The sequence below is a fragment of the Lynx canadensis genome, chromosome A3 (genome assembly GCF_007474595.2).
Source record: "Lynx canadensis isolate LIC74 chromosome A3, mLynCan4.pri.v2, whole genome shotgun sequence".
NCBI classification, from domain to species: Eukaryota; Metazoa; Chordata; class Mammalia; order Carnivora; family Felidae; genus Lynx; species Lynx canadensis.
The window spans coordinates 112,741,003-112,765,283 of record NC_044305.1 but is presented as its reverse complement, the minus strand read 5'-3'; the positions used below and the strand labels follow the sequence as shown (position 1 = coordinate 112,765,283).

At 40.4% G+C, this 24,281-nt stretch overlaps 1 protein-coding gene across 7 annotated transcripts in view; it reads left to right on the top strand.

Annotated features, from left to right (window-relative positions):
- RASGRP3 (RAS guanyl releasing protein 3) overlaps positions 1 to 24,281 on the top strand; it is a 136,105-nt gene that overhangs the window by 96,137 nt on the left and 15,687 nt on the right. For 6 of the 7 annotated variants that reach the window (XM_030311325.2, XM_030311329.2, XM_030311324.2 and 3 more), the window contains 10 exons: positions 244 to 346; positions 1,564 to 1,626; positions 2,191 to 2,322; positions 3,801 to 3,948; positions 5,394 to 5,567; positions 5,947 to 6,063; positions 8,067 to 8,342; positions 14,674 to 14,751; positions 18,566 to 18,682; positions 22,868 to 22,983. In XM_030311325.2, coding sequence (XP_030167185.1) covers positions 244 to 346; positions 1,564 to 1,626; positions 2,191 to 2,322; positions 3,801 to 3,948; positions 5,394 to 5,567; positions 5,947 to 6,063; positions 8,067 to 8,342; positions 14,674 to 14,751; positions 18,566 to 18,682; positions 22,868 to 22,983 — 1,324 coding nt within the window. The remainder of the gene's footprint in view (positions 1 to 243; positions 347 to 1,563; positions 1,627 to 2,190; positions 2,323 to 3,800; positions 3,949 to 5,393; positions 5,568 to 5,946; positions 6,064 to 8,066; positions 8,343 to 14,673; positions 14,752 to 18,565; positions 18,683 to 22,867; positions 22,984 to 24,281) is intronic. The other variant, XM_030311331.1, reaches the window with a different exon arrangement.

Below are 24,281 nucleotides of genomic sequence, written 5' to 3'. Positions count from 1 at the left end.
AAAAATCTATTTTTGGTTTACCTTAATTGAGATGAACTAAGTGTTCTGTATTTCTATTTGCTAAATCTGGCAATCTAACACCAGAGGGAGGGTGAGACCAACCTATTCACTCAACTTGCAAGGAAGACCCAAACAATAATTGGGTCTATGAGACGTTTTGACACTAATGTTTCTCTACTGATATTAGAAAAAGAGTAATACTGTTGTCTCCTCACCCCTCACTTTATTTTATTTTTTTAACAGATGACAATGGAGAGCTGAACAATAGTTATTTGCCAAGAATAGTTCTACTGATGCACCGATGGTATTTATCTTCCACTGAATTGGCAGAAAAACTTCTCTGCATATATCCTTTCAACTACTGCATAATTATTACAATCATAAATCAAGTTCTGTATTTAGTAGAGTGTCTAACAAAAGCTGGTAAATTAAGATGAATAAACAGTCTTCAGTCAGTTATCCAGCTGTTTTGTGGATATATATATATATATATATATATATATATATATATATCTACACAAGGCATCTGCGTGATGGACCAAAGAGTTGACTATCCATCTGGGTGTTTTGGCTGTACTTGAAAATAATCACTAGATATACAATGAAACGGAAGCTTAGGCTGAATGTTTCTAATTTGTCTTAAACATTTCTGCTGTTAGTATAATGAAAGAATAGTCAACACTTATTTAAGACCTAATTTATTCCTTTTAGGATGGCAAAATGATGGACACAGAGGATATGGTTTAGACATATGGAAATGCCAACCAAAATAAGGCACAAATCAGGCACACATGCCACCTAAGTTTTCACATTTTCCCTTGTTGACAAGACATAAAGAACATTCTAACAGGTTTATTGCAATTGGTTGGTTGATATTAATTTCAGATTTCCTTCTGATACAAAAGCAAGCAAAGAAACAAACAAAAAGACCCAGAAACCCCATTCTAGTAAGAGCTTTTAGCAATCTACCACTCTTGTACACAGTGCAGTCCCAAAAGGTGATTGAAAGCCAAATGACACAAAATGACAAAATAGCCTCACATGTATAAGGAGGTTTTATTCCTGGAGATCTAATGTTTATTATCAGCCTGCTTCCAGCCCCAGGGGCCTCCACATGACTGGGAAGCCTTACGGGGTAGGAGCCTGATAGGCAGAGGGTCTGTCAAGTATTAGGGCCATGTGGGCTTCCATTGACTCATTGCAAGCTTCCTCCACTTTCTACTTTTCCCCTCCATCCTTCCTACAGCCTCAGGATAGAAGGGAATATTAGAGAGGGTAAGGGGACATTTACCCTGAGCAGAGGTTCTTGAAAGCGAGCAATATCCCGGTCCTCAGTGTAGTCTGAGAGTTTCCAGGACTCAATATGGGGGTGTAATAGTGCATAGGTTACAATTATTCAGTGCTGATATCATCAGAGCTTGTTGTCTCCCCATTTGAACATCCATATAACTCACATGTCCCTGGTATGGCCTTCTTATTAGGAATTCATCTAAATTGGTCAAACAGATGCAGGTGTGGGCAAAGGAAACAAGGTACAAGGATTTTTTTCTTTAACTAATGTACGTATCGAGATGCCAGTGGAGAAAACTGTGATGAATTTCGGTTAAAGATCTGCTACTTCATGAGGTAAATATACTTATACATGTAATTTGTCTTCTACTTTATGGTTCTGGAATTGTTGATAATTTCTTTTTCCCCAAGCAGCAGACCTAGTTTGGCAATAGAATGGACTCCGATCCCTCTTTTACTGATTTTGATTAAATTGGCTCTCCTCTGTTCCTGGGAGTTGAATTTATCTTTCTTTTAGAGGTCAAGCCATAGCAAATGTGATTAGGGAATGAAACTAGCTGTTGGAAAGAGTAAATTCATTTCTTTCCTATTTCCCCACCATATACTTTCCCATGTAGTTGCCATGAACTGGGAGAAGAGTTTCCTGCACTTAGATGAGAGTAGAGACACTCAGGACTTAGGGTCAGAAAGAGAGACTCAGAGAGGGAGTGGTAGACTTGGGTCCTTGATTGAAGGAGGAAAAAGTGAGAGCTGGTATCATACGGAGGGGAATAGGAGATTGCTAATTTGGGGTATGGTCCTGGGTTTATGGTGAAATGTAATCTGTAAAATGATACAATAATTTCCATAAAGGTCTAGCTTGAAATCTTCTCATTGTCAAAAATATTTGATGCCTTTCAGGTACTGGATTCTCAAGTTTCCTGCAGAGTTTAATTTGGACCTTGGTTTGATCCGTATGACTGAAGAATTCCGAGAAGTAGCTAGCCAACTAGGGTATGAAAAACACATCAGCCTCATCGACATATCCAGCATGTAAGAGTGGCACAAGCTTCTTTCAAACATGATGAGTCATGATGAGGGGATGGAATAGTGATGGTCCCACTTGACCTCAGTCCATACTATTTCAGAATCAAGGTGTGCTCTTGTGAAGAAAGTCTTGCTGCAAAATAAGCACAGCCCCACTGGACATAGTTCATCTTTCCAAGCCTCAATTTCTTTATGTATAAAATGGGGATAGTACCTTGGTCATGGGGCTACTATGAGCATACAATAAATGCATAGTAAGATAGCATTTGGCATGTAATAGATGCTGAGTACTTAATTACTAAGTCTAATTCCTGTCTCCTAAGTCCTTGCCACTCATAGTGTGGCCTGTAGATCAGTAGCACTGGCATCACATGGGAGCTCAGTAGAAATTCAGAATCTCAGGCCCCACCCTAAACCTGCTGAATTGGAAACTGCATTTTAATAAGAGAGCACTAGCTGATACATGTGCACATTCAAGTTTGAGAAGCCCTGTGCTATGTGCTTCTGAGATCAGCCTGAGGCTTTACAAATGTTGACCATTGTTTTGCCATGAACTGGTTAGCTCATTTACTAGGAACTCAGTGCTAATTAGATTTGCATTTTATACCTACTAGTTAACTTTGTACAGAGAAAACTATGCAATGGCCCTAAGTATGGTTATCCGTCTTGCAAATATATGTTTTTGTGTCCTGGGCATTCATACTCTGGTCCATTTTCCTAGAATACTTCTTTAAGAGTCTTGATCAACAGTGCATGATCCAGGAATCATTAGGGATGTTGTTAAAAATACAGATTATTGGGGCGCCTGGGTGGCGCAGTCGGTTAGGCGTCCGACTTCAGCCAGGTCACGATCTCGCGGTCCGTGAGTTCGAGCCCCGCGTCAGACTCTGAGCTGATGGCTCAGAGCCTGGAGCCTGCTTCCGATTCTGTGTCTCCCTCTCTCTCTGCCCCTCCCCCGTTCATGCTCTGTCTCTCTCTGTCCCAAAAATAAATAAACGTTGAAAAAAAAAATACAGATTATTCAGGTTCATTCCTAGTAAATCAGAATCTCTGGCAGTGAGGTCAGTCCTCTGTCTTTATAACGAATTTTTCAGATAATCCATATGTTGCTGAAGTGTAAGAACCCAACTTCAGGTGGTTTTCATGTGCCTTCAATCACCATCGTATATATTGATAATCTGCCAAATTTATATACCTAACCCTGACCTCTCCCCTGTGATCCAAACCTTACTGGTCACAAGAAAGAGCAAGTAAGAAATTCTGGATGGATCGGTGCAAACCCACCCTGTCTGGAAAAACAACTCAAAGTTTATGTTCTATTGGCAGTGGGTCAGTGGTTTTCTCTTCAAATATGAAGGACAGGGCGTGTATTTTGCGCAAGCTCCTGGAAGCAGGCCAAGAGTTACAGAGTCAGTAGGTTAATAACTTCCATTGAGTGAAATGGCCTTTCAGCACATTGACCAGACTCACTGTTTCTTTTATAGTCCTTCCTATGACTGGATGAGAAGAGTCACACAGAGGAAAAAAGTATCCAAGAAGGGAAAAGCCTGTCTGCTGTTTGACCATCTGGAGCCCATTGAATTGGCTGAGCACCTCACTTTTCTGGAGCATAAATCTTTTAGAAGGATCTCAGTAAGAAACTGACATTTATTCTTCCAAGGATAACAACCACCATGCCAACTTTCCCAAGAGCTGCGTTTTCATATTGGCAGCCTCTGTCATTGTGCTCCACTGGAAAAGTGCCCTTAATTCACAGGAACAATCCCTTTTAACCAAAGATAAATATTATCCTGCCTTTATTTTATGGCTTAGGAGCTATATATCTGTCGCTATTTTCAATGTCTCCTTTCATACGATTAAAGCATGATTTTCTAAATACTCAGTGGAGATTTAACCATTCAAGGTTTATTTAGCTCCATTGACTTCTCCCAAGTGAACATGTTTTGCTAGGCCCTCCATTTGAGGGAAGACATATTTATTTAGGTTGGGATTTGTATAAATGCCTAATTACGGGCATAGGTTGAGAATAAGAATTGTAGGCTTTGATGAGACTCTCACATCAGGTTGTTTATTTCCAGATATAGAGAGCTGGAATTAAACTTTTCTTTCCTACTCCGTCTTAATAGTGTTCCTTCTCCACCTCCTTTCTCTTCCTCTTGACTGTGGTCTCTTCCTAGCCACCTACTCACTATTTACTTGTTATGAGACTATTTCCTTAATGGCTCACGATCAGGCTTTGTCTCACCAAGCTCTGGGGCAATCACTCCTCTTTCTTTTCCAAGGTGCCAGGAAATTAATTACATTATTACTTGCAAAGAAGAACATGAGGTTAGAAGTATGGATTTTTGAAAGACTGATTCTTTTTACAAAATAATCCTACTTGGAGAGGACCTTAATGATCCTTTCCTGGCAGGCCTTGAAAGGGAACCCCCTGCATTGTTTACATGATAGAAGGCTCACATGTATTTGGTGCATCCATGCTGACTCCCCCAAAAGGTGTCTGTTTTGCTAAGGAGCTGCCTTACTTCAATTATTGTTTTCTTCTTCTTTTTTCTTAAAAAACTGTACAAAATTATTCTGACTTGAAATCATTATATTTGTATTCATTTCCTTTTCTTTAATGTATGCCATTGTATCTCAGACTTGCCTGGCTGTTGGAATCACAAGTAGTGGGTGAAAAATGAAGACTCTTGGGTTCTTCCTTTGGAGATATTGATCCTTTAGGTCTGAAGTGTCCCCAGAAACCAATATGTTATAATGCAAATGTCTCAGGTGGATCTTATGATCCAGCAAATTTGAGATTCACTGGAATGTGACTTAGACTCTTGTCCCTCCCCGCCCTGTCCAACACTGTGATGTGTAAGCATGTATCTGTGTATGGCGGAGTGAAACACAGCAAAATAATATGTTAAGGATACGTGTATATTCAAATGTGTAAGATACCATCATAAATGTGAAATGAAAGAAATCATTATGTTGTTATGAAACAGCGTCTCACATCTTCCACACAACGTTCTAATTTCTGATTTTACAAAGACTCCATTATAATTCAGAGTCTCTGAATCTTCCTTTACTAGTTCACTGATTACCAAAGCTATGTCATCCATGGCTGCCTGGAGAATAACCCAACCTTGGAGAGATCTATTGCTTTATTTAATGGAATCTCTAAGTGGGTCCAGTTGATGGTTCTTAGCAAACCAACCCCCCAGCAAAGGGCAGAAGTCATTACAAAGTTTATCAATGTTGCCAAGGTATGTATGTCTGGGCATTAGCCTGGGGTTCTTAAAGGATTACATGTTTGTTCCCTCTAGAGAAAAGTCATCAAAGAAATTTGGGGTTCACACCATAAAGGACAATTAAAGTATTCATAATATCTGGTGGTGAACATCATACTTCTCTCATGCACGAAGACTGCCTTCAATTGGCAGTACTTGGAAGCATTCGTTGTAATGCTTTCTGTAAAATGATGGATATATTTTTCTGGTGGATTGCATTTGTGCTTCATGTTAAATTGATATTATTTGTCCTAGATCCTTGTTATTAAAATAGTGCATTCACCTGTACTTTAGAGAGGCTGGAATAGTTGAAAAATTCTTACAAAGTATTGATGGTAATTTTTTTTTATTGCAGAAGCTCCTTCAGCTCAAAAATTTTAACACTCTGATGGCAGTGGTGGGAGGCCTTAGTCATAGTTCTATCTCACGCCTCAAGGAGACCCATTCTCATCTTTCTTCAGAAGTTACAAAGGTATGGTGGATTAAATTCCAATCCTGAGTACAAAAGTCATTTGTAAATTGTTTAGGGATAGGATGCTCCTATCAGAAGGGGAAAGTTCTCTTCCTAGACAATGGTTGGTTACACATGGGGAATTAAATAGGAAGGGAATAGGCACACCACTGACAAAAACAGGTTGGAAGTGGTGGCAAGTGTCCCAATAAGAAGGCCTTTAAGAATACCAAGTGTCCCAACAAGAATACCATTAACATATTGCAGTTGTGAGTACTCCACAAATATGCACTTGGTGCTAACTATGTCATATGCACTGTGACACACACAGGGCGTACAAGGCAAATAAGACAAATCATTCCTACCCTACCCTCCTCAAATGAAGTCAATGAACACCTGCTCTATTCATAGCACTGTGTTAAACACAGTGGACAGATACAAAGGAAGAGAGAGATGTTGACCTTGTCTAGAAATCCCTCAGATTTATAGCTGAGTTGTCAGGAAAAAAAAAAAAAAAAAAAAAAATATATATATATATATATATATATAATTTTAAAAAAACAATGATCTTTGTCTTTTTAAACTGAGCTTTTTCTGTCATATTTGTTTCCAGACCACAATAATAATATTTTTCCTTTGTCAGTGAAAAAGAACATTTCATCTTTAGGAAAAGATTTCTTTGTAAGCATGTAGTGTGCTGTATCAGTAAGGACACTTTCAGCTATAAGTTTTAAAAAATCTTGAAATTGCTTAGACAGTAAGGCAATGGGTCATCTCACATACCTGGAAGTACAAAAAACGGGGCCAACTCCAGGCATAATCTGATTAGAGCTCTGGGTCAGTAGTTCTGCCTACCTTTCAGTATCAGTTATTTGTTTCCTTAGACCGGCCTTTCTCCTGATTGGGCTGTCTGCAAGTTGGAGACAGGGAAAACTTCCGCCTTCAGCCCTGCCCCCATGGAATGAAAGACGTTGTTTTTAGGCAGATTGGACCATCTCAGGTCACATTTTCACCCCTGGACCAATAACAATTGCTAGAAGAATATAATGTGCCGATTGGCTTACCTCTGTGTTCTTGAACCAATCACAAACAAGAGGGATGGAATTATAATGACGGTAAATCAGAACCCAAACTTGGGCCTAGGAATGGAGACAGTTCATCTGAGTCACAGGGCTGCTTTCAGAAAGTTGTAGACTGATCAAAATTGAGGAAGGTCTGGTTACTCTTAGGCAACCAGCGGTAAACAGGAGGTTGTAAGCCAAGAAGCGTTGCTCTCTGACCTAAAACATATCACTCGTTCTAAGCATACTGGGGTTCATTATGTAAGTGTCTTATTTTCCTTGAGCTTCGTACTGAATTTCAAGTAAAGAGCAAAACACATTTTACACATTGTGATGAGTCAGAATTCAGTGGAGGCTCTTAGAGGCTTGGAACCACCAGTGGATCTTCAAAAATTATTTGAAATCTTCTTTCTTACAAAAAAAGGAAACTGAGGCCCCTCAAAATGAAGTTACTTGCCAAAGGTCACCTGTCTAGTTAGTGGCAGAGTCCCAGACCACAGCTATCTCATACCTCGGCGTGGCTTTTCCTACCCCATCCCATTCCAGGTTAACCTTTAAGTAATATCTTGAATGCAACTTTCTTAGAACAACAACTGTACTATACTACATACTGTATTTTAATACAATACATGCTTATGTTTGTGGACTGTAGTATTTCCATGAATTGCCAAATACTTTTAGATGATTGGTGCTTTTTAACATCCTACCAGCCCTAGTAGGTAGGCAGAGGTGTGGGCAGTTTCTGTTTTGCAGTAGAATAGAACACACTGCCTAGCTCATATAGCCAGGCCCAGGACATTTTTCTAATTTTCTTTTTCTAGGTTAATAATTTCCCTGCATCAGTGTTCGTGCAATTGATACTTCTCTCAGTGGCTGAGGAATTTCCTAGCCACACACGGCAGGGCCTGGGGGGTGGGTAGGAGGGAAGACTGTTTGAAAATCCTACTTTTCCATCTGTTCCAGAACTGGAACGAAATGACAGAGCTGGTCTCCTCCAATGGCAATTACTGCAATTACCGCAAAGCCTTTGCCGACTGCGAGGGCTTCAAGATTCCCATCCTTGGCGTCCACTTGAAAGACTTGATAGCAGTCCATGTCATTTTCCCAGACTGGATGGAGGACAACAAAGTTAACATTGTAAAAATGCACCAGCTCTCCGTTACCCTCAGCGAACTGGTGTCTCTGCAGAATGCCTCCCACCACTTAGAACCCAACATGGATTTGATCAACCTGCTCACGGTGAGTTGAGGGGACAGGAGTTTGTGCTGAGAGCTCTTCTCACTTCCCAGGGGATGCGGGAAAGTCCTTGAAGGTCATTCACCAGGTTGCATGCAGGGCTGGTAGATGGGGCAGGATCTGAAAGGGTGGGTGAGGGGAGGGGAGCCCAGCCCCATATCCGGCATGAGCTGAGACTATAATCATGGGGCAGAGAAATTTTCCTTTGTCCTGAGGAGCCTAGGTACCACCCCTATAGCTCTGCTCCTAGAGCTCTTGGAGAGGCCCTCCGCCCTCAGCCCCTCACTCTCCTTCGTCACACCAGTCTAGCTCATCACCACCTCCTATGTGGCCTCACCTCATCCATTTCCCTTTGCCCTCCCGCACAGCATAGCTGAAGCCTGGGATAATATCTGGTCCTCCTCCATGATCTCCCTGTCCACACTGCCACCCTCCCCTTGCCAGCCTGGCCTTTGAGGCCCTTCTAGACTTGTTGTCTATGTATCCTGGGTTGTCATCACCTGATGCTACATCACACTTGCCTTTGAGGAACACTGGGCTTTCCACCACGAACTGCTGCCTTCTGCTTCCTGGCCTTTGCACTTTCTTGGAAAATCCCTTCCCTATCCACCCCTGTGACTAGCTCAAATTCAAAACCTTCTGTCTTTCTGGAGCATTCTCTGTTCCTCTCCAGAGCAGTAAGTGTCTGCTTCATGTGTGGCTCTTGACCTTTATACTTTCTTAACCATAGGGAGGTATCATTTTGTATTAGATTTTTTTTTTCCTGTTTACCTGCCACATATATCCCATATCCCCACTGCCTCTCATGATACCTGGCATATGTAGGAGCTCAACAGATGAACTGAATGCTGTGTTTAGGAATGTTGTGGGTCAGACAGATGAAATTCAACTAGCATTCATATTTTTTGTCATTCGTGGCTGATCTCTAGGTCCCGGCGCTTTTAGACACAACAGGTGTATGGGAGAGAACCTACCCCATTGATGGCTGCCTTGTCAGGGGGAAGAGGCATAACCAAATTCTTTCACCCTTGTTTAACAAATGGAGAAGCAACTTCCCTGTTTGGGTTTATAATACGGAAGCTTCAGACACTTGACTGCAATACTGAATTGACTCTTTTCCATTCGTGGCCATGGAAAATGAAAACAATTTCCTTCTGAAGCTCTGAGGGCCTAAATCCTCTGGGACCACTGCACTGGCATAGGAGCAGTTCCTAGACCTTCTCACACACTGTTCCTAGAACACATGATTGTTTACCAAGGCATAGAACCCCTGAAGTGCATGGAGTAATACCAGCTGTACCTTAGCATAAAGCAGAAGTGGCCGACACACAGAAACACAAATCTCTTGGGACTGAGTTTGTATGACAAACAGTAAACACACAGACATTCTCTACTGGGGGGGAAAAACCCTCTCAATAATCCAGGCACCTGCGTTTATGAATCATTTGCCATGTAAATCTGTTTCCACGAATAAGTGACCAGAGTTGCAGCCCCAATCAGACAGCAAAGCCACAGGCACAGGTGATGTCTGCAGATCAGCTGAAGTTCCACCTGTCTGTGTCCAGGCTACCTTCACTACGTGGAGGAGAGTGTCATAGAGCAGGTGCCTACGCTTGGGCATTTTCTCATCCCGACAAAAGATGATGATGGAGTAGGGGAATTAATTTTGAGTTATGAATGAAGCAACATAATGACAGATATTTAGAGAAGTATCAAAAGATTTTGAATGAAATTTTTGGGTGCAAATGGAAAATTTGAACCCTAGAAATAAAGGCTAAGAAATATATATTTTTTTCTGCCTGGGAAGGAAAGAAAAAAGAAAAAGGATGACAACACAATCAATCCCCGCCCCAACCCCTCTCGGGTATTAAAAGAAAATATGGAAGCCACCAAGCACTGTATTTAGGACAACAATGTTATCTAGTGTAGTACAGTGGCAAGAATCCTGGGCAGGAGATCAAGCTTTTAGCTCTGTGTGTGCAGTTACTTAGTTTTGTCTCCTTGTTAGCTAGACCTGCCCTTGGTCTTTTCATAAGGGATTTTGTGCTCATTTGTGAGATCTCTTCCAGCTCTAAACTTCTGTGATTCTAGATATAAAGACTGGTGGCCCCTTGAGAATAAGGAGCCTGGTGTCAATCTGATACTGTGGTTCCAGCCCAGTGGCTCCTCAGATAGCACAGTCCCACATATGGACATCGATCAAGTCAGTTTCTATTTAAAGCCAAGACCCCTCCTCCTTCCCTACAACCAACAAGAAGGTTCATTGCCCAGGAATATACATTCATTCTTCCTGGCCACAAGTAGATTAATCTCTTCAATGCAGACAAAGGAGATTCCCATCAGGTGTTCACTAGAGCCCAGTGGCCATCTCATGAAGCAGATATGTGTTAGGATTAGAACCATTTGACTGACAGAAGCTGTGAGGGCATCCATAAGTGCAGCATTTCTCCATTCATTTTTCCCCAAGATTCTAGGTCAGGTTTTTACCTGAAGTGATTATTTGCCTCTAAACATGGCTCCAGGTGAGAAAGCCAATACATGATTGAGAGCCCTGAAAGATGGAAAATGAGAGCTCTTAAATAAATCAGCAATTACGGAATGTCTGCTCCATGTGGTAGGCTGCATAGCAACCTTGGGACTTTCTGTAATAACTGATTGCATTTTTCATAGCATTTTCACATATATTTCATATACACAGACACCCTGTGAGGGACCCTGGGAAGGGCAGAGAGTGTAACATCACCCCTGTCCCTTTGTATTTTACAAAGGAAGAAACAGACTTCTAAAGGACAAAAGGCTTGCAAAGGGAGAACTTCTGAATCCCAGCTTGGGATGGGGGTATCTCTCTCTCTCTCTCTCTCTCTCTCTCTGTCTCTCAGTGATGGGCATTTACTCTGTTTGATTTATTTTACATCTATTTTATTTATTTTATATATATTTTGTTTTGCATCTGTAAAAATTAAGTAATCTCTCCTTCCCTCTTCATGGGTGGCTAAAGAAGCAATTAATTACAGAACAAAATCTATGAGTCAGAGACTCTGTGTGCCATTTTTATCATTGTAAATTTAGCCCCTGAACAGCCCTGGGCACATGAAGGAAGGGAGACCCCAGCACTAAACACGTGGATTTTGGATTGTTCCTCTTTTCAGGGACAATCTAGAGAAGGCATTTTCCACTGTGATCCTAATCCTGGAACCAGAAGCTTTAAAAGCTGATGCTTCTTACTTTATGGTATACGAAATCATCTGATTCTTTTCATAGTATTTTTAGATCTATCAGTTACTTTTACCATTCTGAGTATATGCAAATAACTGGAAAGCCCCCTGTATTTTTACAGTTTCAAAAAAAAGAAGAAGAAGAAGAAGACGAAGAATTGCAAAAATGGTCAATAGGATAGTTTGATGACCAAGTGTGTTTTATTTTACAGTTCTCTAGTCAGGGCGACATAGGTCTTAATGTGCAGACTAAATCCACAACCATCTTTGCTGATAGGCTTGGGTGTAAATGCAGCAACATGAAACAGTGATTCAGACCATTCTCCAAGCTCAAAATATGTTAGACACAAGCAAGCATTCTTGAGATTCCATTGACAAGTTACCTCTAATTATTTAAAAAAATATTGTGGAGGAAGTAAAACATGTTGCTCTGCACAGGGCTGTAAAATCCAGAGGAGATGAGAGAATGCATGTAGGTAGGATCATGGCTGGGAAAGCAGAAGATGGCAGGAGTAATACATTCACTGATGAGCACAGTGGCATTTGACTGGAAGCCAACCATGCAATGCCCATCTCTATGGCCCGCTACACAAACCCCACTGAATGCATGTTAGCTCATTTAATCTTCACAGAAGTCCTGGGAAGGAGCTATTATTTATGCCTCCCATTTTAAAGACCAAAAGACTGAGTCCCACAAAGGCTAATAACTTGCTCAGGATCAAATCACCACTAATAAATTAAGGGCAAACATTTGGAGAAGACATTTCCATCATAGGATCTGGTATCTGTCCATCTGATGTATGAAACTACCACGGATGTTCTGTGTCTTTTGAGAGAGCATCTCCCCTACTCAGTGTGTGGTTTATTTGGATTTCTGGTCAGATGTTCTGGCACTGTTGTCATCCCTTTTCCAGCAGGCACCACTGACATTCATTATTAAAGGCCGAATCAGTAGGACAGGGGCATGCTCATCGAAGTCCAGATCAACTCCTGATAACAAGGAATCCAGAGGAAACAGTGACTTGATTTTCTCCCTATGGAATGTTCACAATGCAAGGCAGCAAACTGTGGCTGGGATTATAGAGGCAGAAAAGATGGCAATGGATGCACTGCCTGCTTCTGTGAGGCTTAGAAGCCGGTAGAGTTTTCCATCGTGGAATTTATAAAATAGCAGGCAACTGCCATTGGCAAGATGTGTTTTATTTGGCCTACACAGAATCATAAAAATTTTATGTTGGTTGCCAGGATTTAAAAATTGAGATATTTCATGTAAAACTCCAGATTTCTGGCTTCTCTTGACAAATGAGAAGATATGTCAATTGTCAAGCTGACAAAAATTGGCTGTACCAGAGCAGTGGCTGTCTCCCATTCATCAGGGACCCCACGTCTCCCTGTCACCTCCCTAACCCAGAGATCCAGTGTCATATTCTACTTATCACACATTTTTATTATTGTTGAGCTCAGAGGAAAGGTCCCAAGGTGATTACATCTGCGAAGACGGTTTTGGCAAATAAGACATTGTTATACCAGTGTTTCTACCAAAAGATCTTTTTCATGCATTTCACTTCATTCTTTTATATAATGAGCTGCCTTGTAAAGGCATTTGTTTGTAAAAGCACTAGAGGATGGTTCCTCTCCTGCCTGGAGGTAGGAATGACTGTTTAATGGAAGATGGGTATAGTGTCTGTTCTTTGTGGGTAGGATTTTCAAGATCTGATATGATGATGGGGCAGTTTTATAGTCAAGTCAATTTCACTATGTTTAGAAAAAATCTTTAGGTGACAAAGTCTAGATAAAGCAGTATATGACCTGATGTGTGCAATCCTTAATTTAAATGTTGTAGGGGTGTCTGGGTAGCTCAGTTGGTGAAGTGTCCAACTCTTGAGTTCAGCTCAGGTCATGATCTCATGGTTCATGAAATGGAACTCTGCATCAGGCTTGGTGCTGGGCTTGGAGTCTGCTTAAGATCCTTTCTCTCCCTCACCTGCCTCTCTCTCTCTCTCTCTCTCTCTCTCTCAAAAAAAAATGAAAGCAAGATAAATCCTTGAAAGACATCTTTTGCCTCTGAGTTTTCTCCCACTTCATCCTTCTTGTGCTTCCCCTTACTCTACACCCATACACATTAAGTTTTTATTTTTAGGCCCAATATGTTAAATAGAATTTTTCATCCCCAATGGTCGAAGAAAGGACAGGGCAACTGGTTATGTTCACTGCTGATGAAATGGCATGATTCATCTGGTATCTTAACATTAAAGGGTGTGGGTGAGACTCATCCAGGCTGATTTTGAGTCTCATGCCTTCTATTTTAGATGAATGGGACCATGCATTTTAGTTTTTACTGATTTCATTCATGCACTCCAATCTTGGTCTAAGTTGTGGTCCCTGCCTGTCCTGATCTTTCTCTCCTTCTTTCTCTGTCCGAATAGTCCCAGTTAGGTCCTAGTTCACAAGGTCCTCTGTGACTCTGTCCTGATCATTTCTGTTTTCAGTGACCTCCCTCCCCCCCCACACACATAATAATAATATTAGTAGTAACAGCTGTCATAATAATAGTAACATCAACAACACCAAATAACATTTCTTGGCATTTACTGTGTACCAGGTTGTGTGTGTAGTACTTTACATGAAGTATTCCATTTGATCTTGATCAAAATTCAATTCAGTAGGGATTTTTATGATAATTTCCATTTTACAGATGTGGCAAATGAGTGTCAGAGAAGATATAACTGGCTCAAGGTGCCAGGCTAACCAGTGGCAGGCTTAGGACTTGAACTCAGGCCCAACTGACTCCAGAACCTTCCTTCATGCTTTATATGCTGCCTCTCTGAGCAATTCCTGTAGCATTGAGAGTGGGGGCGTCTTACTTCATAGCTCAAATATGTTGCCTTTTGTTGATATAAACACATCTGATATAGCACATAGGATGCTGATGACCATGCTAAAGTGTTTGGTTTTAAAATTTCATGTTCTGCCTCTGCATGCTATCTTTTTAATGTTCTGCATTCTCTCAAATTATTAGACACTGAGCTTCAACATTTGGTTTGAAAATATTTCAGCAATGTAAATAAATAAGTAAATGTGATCCAACATCATCATTTATCCTTTCTAATTTATTGTAGCTCTCTCTGGACCTCTATCACACAGAAGATGATATTTACAAATTGTCACTGGTGCTGGAGCCTAGAAATTCTAAATCGGTAGGTGGATTTTTTCTAAGGATCAGTGCCAAACACCATTGATTGTCATTTACAGTAATTGGCTATTACAGTGATGCTTTGTGATCTGAAGACTGAAGAATTTAAAAAATCTGTATTCCATTTTGCCAGTGGAACAGCTTAGCTCTGACAGTTTGAGTATGATTTCTTCATCAGAGGCTAACAAAGAAGACCATTATTTCCAATTACTCTGTTTTCTTGTTATCATCTATGTGTTGTGTCTCCTCTGAGAGCCTGCCTACCTATAGGTCCTCCCCCTCAACAAAAGAGAATGCATCTTAATGTGAAACAGCATTTTAGATTCTTCAACATAAAATCCCATTCAGCATAAGATGAAGTTTAATCAATTTTAAATACCCTGATCATAATTCACAAATTTCTCTGCTAATGATCGACTCAACTCAGAATTTCAGTATCACATTGGATAGTGTCTCAATTAACGGCTGACTCTTAGCAAAGAAACATTATATGATAAGATTGAGGAAATTGCATTACTGAATGTACACTGATTCTTAGTTTTAGTGAGCGGACTGTATCTTAGATCTGTTTTGCACTCATAAAAGAATACCTGGGTAAATTTGAAATTTGCAGCGAGGATGAGGTTTGCATGTTCAAGGAAAACATGTCTGTACTTGCCTCTTGGACTCGTATCCTCAGATCAGGTTTCTGATAAAGGTCTCATGACTTACCTCCTTACCAGTTGAACTCTGTGGGATGTTGCCAGTGACTTGGACCTTCAATCTGTCCCTGTATTCTGACTCTGCAGCATCAGCCCCAAAGAGGCAGGGCTGTTCTCTGGTACAGGGAGGGTGTGCACTTGAGTCTGAGTTAGTTGACCTGGTAATGTCTGTTCTTAAAATTGTGAGTGTGGTGGCTCCATCAGCATTTTCAGCTCCCCTACCAGAGGCCCATCTCCTGGGGACACTGAAGAACAGACCCATGTGGGAAGATACAGCAGAGGTAAATGGAGGCATGAAGGCTAGCCTCTGCAAAGTTAGCATGAGTAAGAGCTAGAGAGAAAGGTAAAGTTACTGGCAAAAAGCAACTTGTGAGCTCCTCATTCCTTTGCTTTGTTGTGAAGAGGCTGAGCATGATGTGGCAAGCTATGTGTGTGCCCATGGCCTTTCCACCTGCCCACACCTTCCTTTACCTGGAGCAGGGCACTTTAATTGCTACCAGTTGGTTGTTGGGCACCTGGTGGGTCATCATATCCATGTTATCTCATTAACTCTGTTAAGGAAACTGAGTCTGGTGAGCATAGGTGTCTCACACGGAGCACTAATAGCCAGTAGGTGGAAGAACTGGGATTTGGCTTCAGGCCTGTCTGTCTTCAACACCTGTGCTTTTTTCTTTTAAATGTGTATCTATTTATTTTGAAAGAGAGAGAGAGAGAGAGAGAGAGAGAGAGAGAGAGAACGCACGTGCGTGTGCAAGTGGGGGAGGGGCAGAGAGAGAGAGTAAGACAGAGAATCCCAAGCAGGGTCCACACTGTCAGTGCAGAGCCCAACGTGGAGTTCAATCTCATGAGCCGTAAGATCATGACCTGAGCCAAAATCAAGAGTTGGATGCCTAACTGACTGAGACACCCAAGTGCCCCAATGCCTAGGCTTTTCTACTGCGTGAGGTTGCCTGTCCTTTTCCTGCCACCTCTTATATGGGAACATGGTAAGAACAGGGCACACTTGCCTGAGTTGTGCCTTTTACATTTGTTTTCAGGATAGATTTTGGCCAATTTCAGAAGATGTTTCCATCAAACACAGAAAAATCTTTTTATCTTTTGTAAAGCAGAATCTTTCAAAGTCCCTTCCAAGTGCTAAAATCCTATGAATCTATGAAAACACATTTCCCAATCCCTTACTGTGTCTTATCTTAAGTGGCTTGTCACCTTGTTTTGCGCTTAGGTTTGACACATGCTGCCACTGGAGAACAAGCTCCTGTCAGGGTGATGGTACCAAGAGCCTGTAACTTCAGTGTGCTTACCATTGGTGCTGGTGGACCTCACCAAAGTCCCACCATGAACCTTTTTCTCTTCACAGGGCACGCTCGTGTCTCACTGGTTCTTTGTGTTTTATTTGGTGTCTCAGTTTTTTCACTCTACCTCTAGGTCAAAAGAAATACCTCACAATTCCACGTATAGAATAGTTAGGTCCAAACAGCTTAATATATATTAATGTTCTAATGACTTAGAACACACTTTAAAAAACAATACACATATGTTGAAATCAAAATAATATTTTAGGGGCACCTGGGTGGCTCAGTCAGTTAAGTGGCTGACTTTGGCTCAGGTCATGATCTCATAGTTTGTGAGTTGGAGCCCCGCATTGGGCTCTGTGCTGACAGCTCAGAGCCTGGTGCCTGCTTCAGATTCTGTGTGTATGTGTCTCTCTCTGCCCCTCCCCTTCTTGCACTCTGTCTCTTCCTCACTGTCTCAAGAATAAATAAACATTAAAAAAATAAAAAAAATATTTTAATTCTTTAAAAACCACAATTACTTACTAATGGATGTGTGTGCCTGTTGGGCATGAAACAATATCTTAAATTTTGTCATCAGATTGAATATGGCTACCTTTTTTCTTGTTCCACATTGATTTTTTTTTTTTTTGCTTTGGAAATATTTGATACCATTGAAAGAAATACAGCATGATCTAACGGGTGAACTGTAAACTATTTCAAGCTGGTAGTTTACATGGTGTCTAACAAATACTGAGTACTGCTGTATTTCCCTTGGGAGTTTGAAATATCTTTTGGTATCCCTGAGAGTCCACTGCAGCGTTCTGGATGGACACCTCGTTATACAGTTTGGGAACAGTGGCTTTATCCTTCATCAGATGAACAAAATGAAAAGCTTGATAGAAAGAGTCATGATGTGTGAGTGAGCCTATGTGTTGGTGATCATATCCAGATGGCAAGTACTTTTTGGTCCTGTTGGTAGCCCAAGGGATACCAGCAACACCCACCTCAAAACATTGCAAAGGGTTTAAATCTAGTACAGTCACTCTTGCAAACATGTTTGTCCCCAATTTAGTATCAAATAAACACCTGTTAAAACAGATTTGCATGTATGCACCAGCAAAAATATTTACATTTAATGAAGGTCCTGGGGAGAGGAATAAAGTACATTGCACTCTTGGCTTGTCTCCCGATAGGATTGTGTTTTGCCTCTGTGTTGTGTAAACACGTTATGCATTATTGCTACCATCTTGGCCACATTATTTAGTGAAAATGTCTTGCAGGAAAGTGGGAAAACATATGGAGGAAGCAAGTTCACAAAAGAGGCTAGAAAGATCTAATTAGCCAAATAGTGAGAAGCGATTAAGCATATTGAAAGAGATGCCAGCATGAGAACATAAACTTGGCCATTCACATGGGCCCATTTACTGCAAACATCTACTAGTTTATTATCAACACCAGGTATTAAAGAACTAGATAACAGGTGTTTTATATATTTTGCATTATACAAAAAGCTGTATGGATTATTATATAGGTTTTAAGGATGTTTTAGTAATATTTGGGGAACTTGGATAGAATTTTTGAGTGGGATGAGAGAACAGTATCTTTTTCCCACTTAAAAAAATGGAATCTAGACTACTGCTAAACAAAATACACTCTCCAAATATGTATTTAGTTATAGATTAGATTCTATTGACAAAAGATGTTTGTTTTCAGAACATTTAAGTGATACATATGTAAGTTTTTACTGTGTTATTAACATAAAAATGTGTATGTCTTTCTCAGTGTCCCCTGATTACTTAAGGTCTAAGATAAAGTTGAAAAGTGTGTTTTTCCCCCCTGTCAGCAGCCTACCTCCCCGACAACACCCACCAAGCCTGTGGTGCCCCTGGAGTGGGCATCAGGAGTGATGCCAAAGCCAGACCCCACAGTCATCAACAAGCACATAAGGAAATTAGTTGAGGTAAGTGATTGAGAGAGAGTAGAGAGTTAGCACTAGAAGGCCCTTTTCTCTTCCCAGAATATTCTACAGTTGCCCAAGAATCAACTGAAGTCAATGAAAACAGCCCTCTGGCAGGTAGGATCAATTTAGCAGACACTGAGCTCTACCTGGCATTGGCTTATGGGGGAGATTCCCCCAGAATTGCCCTTTTCCCCTTCCTGTCATTCTGTTCTCATTTACCCAAATACCCTCAGCTACTTCCAACTTTCTTTCACCAGCATTTGATGCCTCCATCATTGCCCCTGCAATTTGAGGGACTGTTTGGGGATTAGAATCTACTCATTAAAAACCTATATGGGTCCCAATAAAATGCCCAATAAATTGATTACCTGAAGGTAAGAAAAGATCCTGTAGGATGCATAGTTTCTCTTGCTGTTTATATTGAGGTCTGTGACACACCTGCACAGAGCCATTTAGGTCAGAAACATTACTTAATTATGGGAAAGTGTCTATCAGAGTTTTCATGTAGAAAGAAGAGTAGAAGCACCATTGTGGGGAAAATGGAAACAGATTTGGCAATAAAAACTATGACATCTGATTAAACATCTGCTTCAATGGATTGGTATGATACAATAGAATCATATCTTTGGGAAAAATAAACTTTTTGCTGGGGGGTGGATGTTTAAAGAAAAAGAGGGGGTGCTTGGGTGGCTTAGTCGATTAAACATCCAACTCTTGATCTCAGCTCGGATCTTGATCTCAGGGTCATGAGATTAGGGCCTGCATTGAGCTTCATGCTGGGTGTGAAGCCTACTTTAAACACACACACACACACACACACACACACACACACACACACAAACCTAAAGAAAAAGAAAGAATTTTCTACATCTTGGATCATCAAGGAAACCCTGATGCATTGGAAGAAAACTACTACGCAGCATGTGAGGCAGCAAGGAAAGTTCAGAAAGGGTGAGGAAAGGGTCTGAGAAGGCCATAAGATTCAGTGGAGGCCTTGTGTTGATGTTGTGTAACAGACCCAGCTTGGAGCCAGGGAAGGTGGGGAAGGAATCCAGCTCCAAGAGTTGCAGCTCAGGAAGGTCTAGAACCGGGAAATGAAAAGACACAACTATTTTCTTTTCCACTCTCTTCTCTGCTTTTCTCTGAATGCTCATTCCATTATCTGCAGACAGACTTTCTTTGCTACACAAGGGGAGTCTGTATCTCCCTCTCCCCCTTCCTCTCTCTCTCTCTTCCCTCTTACCTTCTCTCTTATTTTCTCTCCAGTTCCAATTTTATGGTGGAAGGTTTGTCCAATTTGGATAAATTGCCTACTGTTGGTTCAATCAAATGAAAGATTGGATTTTATTATGCATTTCCACATTAAATTTTATTCTACAAAAAGAGTTGTACCCTTAATATGGATATAAATATGGATATTAGATCATAAAAGTAGGTACAAGTAGTTAATTTTAAGCAACTTTGATTGTAGGTAAGTATTGGTATTGGGACTTGCAAAAAGACTGTATATTTTGTGATTTTGCACAATTCAGTTTTCTATAAATAAACTTACAATGGGTTCTAAGCAGTCATGTTTTTAAGTAATCTGTTCATTTATACTTTGTTCATCTCCCAAAGTACCCCTGAAGCAGCTTGCAACATAGGGAAATATGGATCAAATAGAATAGAGAGAAAGCATTGGGAAAAGGGAGAAAGATTCATTATAATCTGTTTGCATACATCTGCTTCTGGGGAGAACTTAACAAACCTTTTGGAAAACCCAATTTAGCAGAGGGCAATGGAAAAATCCTTTTATTTTTCAATTATAAAGAAAGTCAGGATCATTGTAAATATGCAAGCTTTTCATAAAATACGGAGAATACAAGTTTTACTTTTAGGCCTTGGGAATTCTGCTCTTGAAGGGGAACCACTGATAATTTGTAAACTATCTTGTATGACTTTATTCCCCCATAAACACATACACCCACGTATGTCTTTGAGCAGCATTGTTCAATTATTTTCCTAGAACAGATTCCCATCAGTGGAATTGCTGGGTCAGAGAGTAAGCACTGACTGTCTTCCAGAAAGATTGTGGCTATTTACTTCATCAACTAATATGAGAGTGCCTATTTTCTCATTCCCTAGGAAATTACCCATTATTTTAATGTTTTCCAATCTGAGAGGTTTAAAAAAGTTTTGTTTGTGTTTCTTTAATTACTAGCAGAATCGAGCATTTCCCATGAATGTATTGGCCACGTGTAATTTTACTTTGGTGGTCTCCTTTTCTCCTGAGCTCTCCTGAGCTGCAACAGGTCTCCTCCTGTTTTCCTTTTCTGTCTTTGCTCTCAGGTATATTGCAAATAATCTTCTCTGACATTTATCTTTACATTTGTCAGCTGAGTTTTTTGATTCAATTATTTTGCATTTTACGTAATAAAATATTTTTGTAGGGGCGCCTGTGTGACTCAGTTGGTTAAGCATCTGACTCAATTTTGGCTCAGGTCATGATCCCAGGATTATTTGATCAAGTCTGCATTGGGCTCTGTGCTGAGTATGGAGCTTGCTTGAGATTCTCTCTCTCTCTCTCTCTCTCTCTCATTCTCTCTTTCTCCCTTTGCCCCTCTCCCCTGCTCAGTCTCTCTCTCTCTCTCTCTCTGTAAAATAAAAATTTTTTAAATTGTTTACAGCTTCTGACTTTGATGTAATGTTAAGGAAGGCCTTTCCCACTCAGAGATTACAAAACATAAAAATTATTTTTATCTATTTATCTTTCATACTTTTACAGCTTTCTTATTATTAAAATTGTTTTAATGTTTATTTTTGAGAGGGAGACAGAGCATGAGTGGGGGAGGGGCAGAGAGAGAGGGAGACACAGAATCTGAAGCAGGCTCCAGGCTCTGAGCTGTCAGCACAGAGCCCAAAGCAGGGCTCAAACTCATGAACTATGAGACCATGACCTGGGTTGAAGTCGGATGCTTAACCACCCAGGCATCCCTATAGCTTTATTTTTGACATTAAAATATTTAATGCATCTAGAATTTAGTTTTGGGCAATTGATTTTGTAAGATTATTAGCCACTTAACTCAACAGCACTTACTGGATAATCTTTAATTTCTCTGTGGATTTGAGAAGGTACTTTTTGATACTCTAAATGCCTATATATACATAGATCTATTTCTGGACTCTGCTCTTTATAGTAAGTTGTAGCACCATGTTGTTTTGATTCATGTAGCTTTGTAGAATATTTGATTTCTGATGGGGCACGTTCTCTCTCATTTCTTCTTATCTTAAACAATATTAGGCTATTCTCAACATGTTTACTTTAGTTTGAACTTTAGAATCAATTTGTTCACTTAAAACAAATTGCCACTGGAATTCTGATTGTAATTGTGTTAAAAGTATATTTGAATTTTTTAGGAGCACCTGGGTGGCTCAGTCAGTTAAGTATCTGGCTCTTGATTTTGGCTCAAGTCATGATCTCATGATGGTGAGATAGAACCCCTCTTCCTGGAGCCTGCTTAATGTTCTCTCCATCTCCCTCTCCCCCTCCCCTGCTCATTCTCTCTCTCTCTCTCTCTCTCTCTTTCTCTCTCTCCCTCCCTCCCTCCCTCCCTTTCTCTCTCAAAAAAAAAGTATACTTGAATTTTTTTTTAGCTAATTTAACATTTTAAAGTTTCATTGTCTCTTGTTATGGTTTTGGCATTTGTGAGTTCACCAAACTTAACTCTTACCAAAACTGAGGTCTCAGTTTAGACCTCACTTTCTCCAGGAAATGTTTTTTTTTAAATATTTATTTATTTTTGGGAGAGTGCAGGTAAGGGAGGGGCAGAGAGAGGGGGACAGAGGATCCAAAGTAGACTCTTCACTGAAAGGCTGACAGCAGTGAACCCAATGTGGGGCTCAAACTCAGGAACCATGAGATTTTGACCCAAGCCAAAGTTGGACACTTAAGCGACTGAGCCACCCAGGTGCCCCTCCAGGAAACCTTTTAAAATCTCCCTTAAAATTCCCCCACAGCAGCCTATTTTTATCCTCAGCATTGCACTTATCTTGTTATACCATAAAGGCTTCTTGATTTCATTATTTCCCACTGGATTCCAAGCTCCTTGATAGAACAATATACTAGTTATCACTGCTTTCCCAATAACAAGTTCAGAGCCTGACTCATACCCAGTTATTCAGTAAATATTTGTATTTCCTTTGCAGTCTGTGTTTAGAAACTATGACCATGACCATGATGGGTACATCTCCCAAGAGGACTTTGAAAGTATAGCTGCCAATTTTCCCTTTTTGGATTCCTTCTGTGTCCTGGACAAAGATCAGTAAGTTTTAATTTTGTTATGTTTTAATGCAGCTATCCTGAAACAGAAAATTAGTGTCAGAGGAGAACAGGGATACCTTTATTTTTTATTTTTTTTAAGTTTATTTATTTATTTTGAAAGAGAGAGAGAGAGAGAGAGCATGAGCAGGGGACGGGGAGAGAGAGAGAGAATCCCAAGCAGGCTCTGCACTGTCAGCACAGAGCCTGACGTGGGGCTTGAACTCACAAACCATGAGATCGTGACCTGAACTGACATGAACAGCCAGAAGCTAACTGATTGAGCCACACAGGTACCCCAGAGATACCTTTAATTTGCATCTTGACAGCTTCAATCCTAGTGTGTTGATGAGACAAGTGTAATGTTTCACTGATTTTTTTCTTGGTGTTCACAAACCTGACTGGCTGGATGAGATTATAGGGCAGGCTACATCATCAGTGTTGAGTGCAAGTGCCCATTTGCAAATGAGCCCAACTCTCCATATTACTTCTACTTAGCTATTTCATCAACCCCAAAACCTCCATCAAGAAAAAATGGAGGAGAAATATAGTTACATCTAGGCTGGTAGAGTCCTCAGCATCAGTGGACCTGAGGGCAATACTAAAGCTAAGGAAGGAAAATTATTTTAAATTACTTACAGCTTTCAGAAGAGCAGGTGATGTCTGCAGATAGCCAAGAAGGGTCCTTGCTTTGTTTTTCTCTCCACTAGCTCAAAAGTTATTTTGGTCAATGAAGTAAAAATATATTTCTGTTGAGCTTCAAATGATTCCTGGAAAAGTAGATGACTTTGGAAGCTAATATCCAGCTCACTGGAAAATAATGATATGAAATATATTGCAGAGAAACACTGACATTAGTAATTTGATTGCTTCATTTAAAAAAATTTTTTTAATGTTTATTTATTTTTGACAGAGAGAGAGAGAGCAAGCAGGGGAGGAGCAGAGAGAGAGGGAGACACAGAATCTGAAGCAGGCACCAGGCTCTGAGTTGTCAGCACAGAGCCAGATGCGGGGCTCGAACTCATGAGCTGTGAGATCATGACCTGAGCCGAAGCCCAACTGACTGAGCCACCCAGGCTCCCCAATTGCTTCATTTTTAATTATGTGAGATTAGTTCTTAGTTTAAAAATCATCTATAATGAGATGCTAGATTTTATACTGGTGGAATGTCCAAATTATATCACTTTAAAATTCTATAATAATTTTGTTGGTGTGTGAAGTTTTTTTTTTTTAATTAAATCTGTAGGTAATTCAGTATGCTAAGGCTTTCCTTGGTACTGTATCATAAACATCTTAAAACTT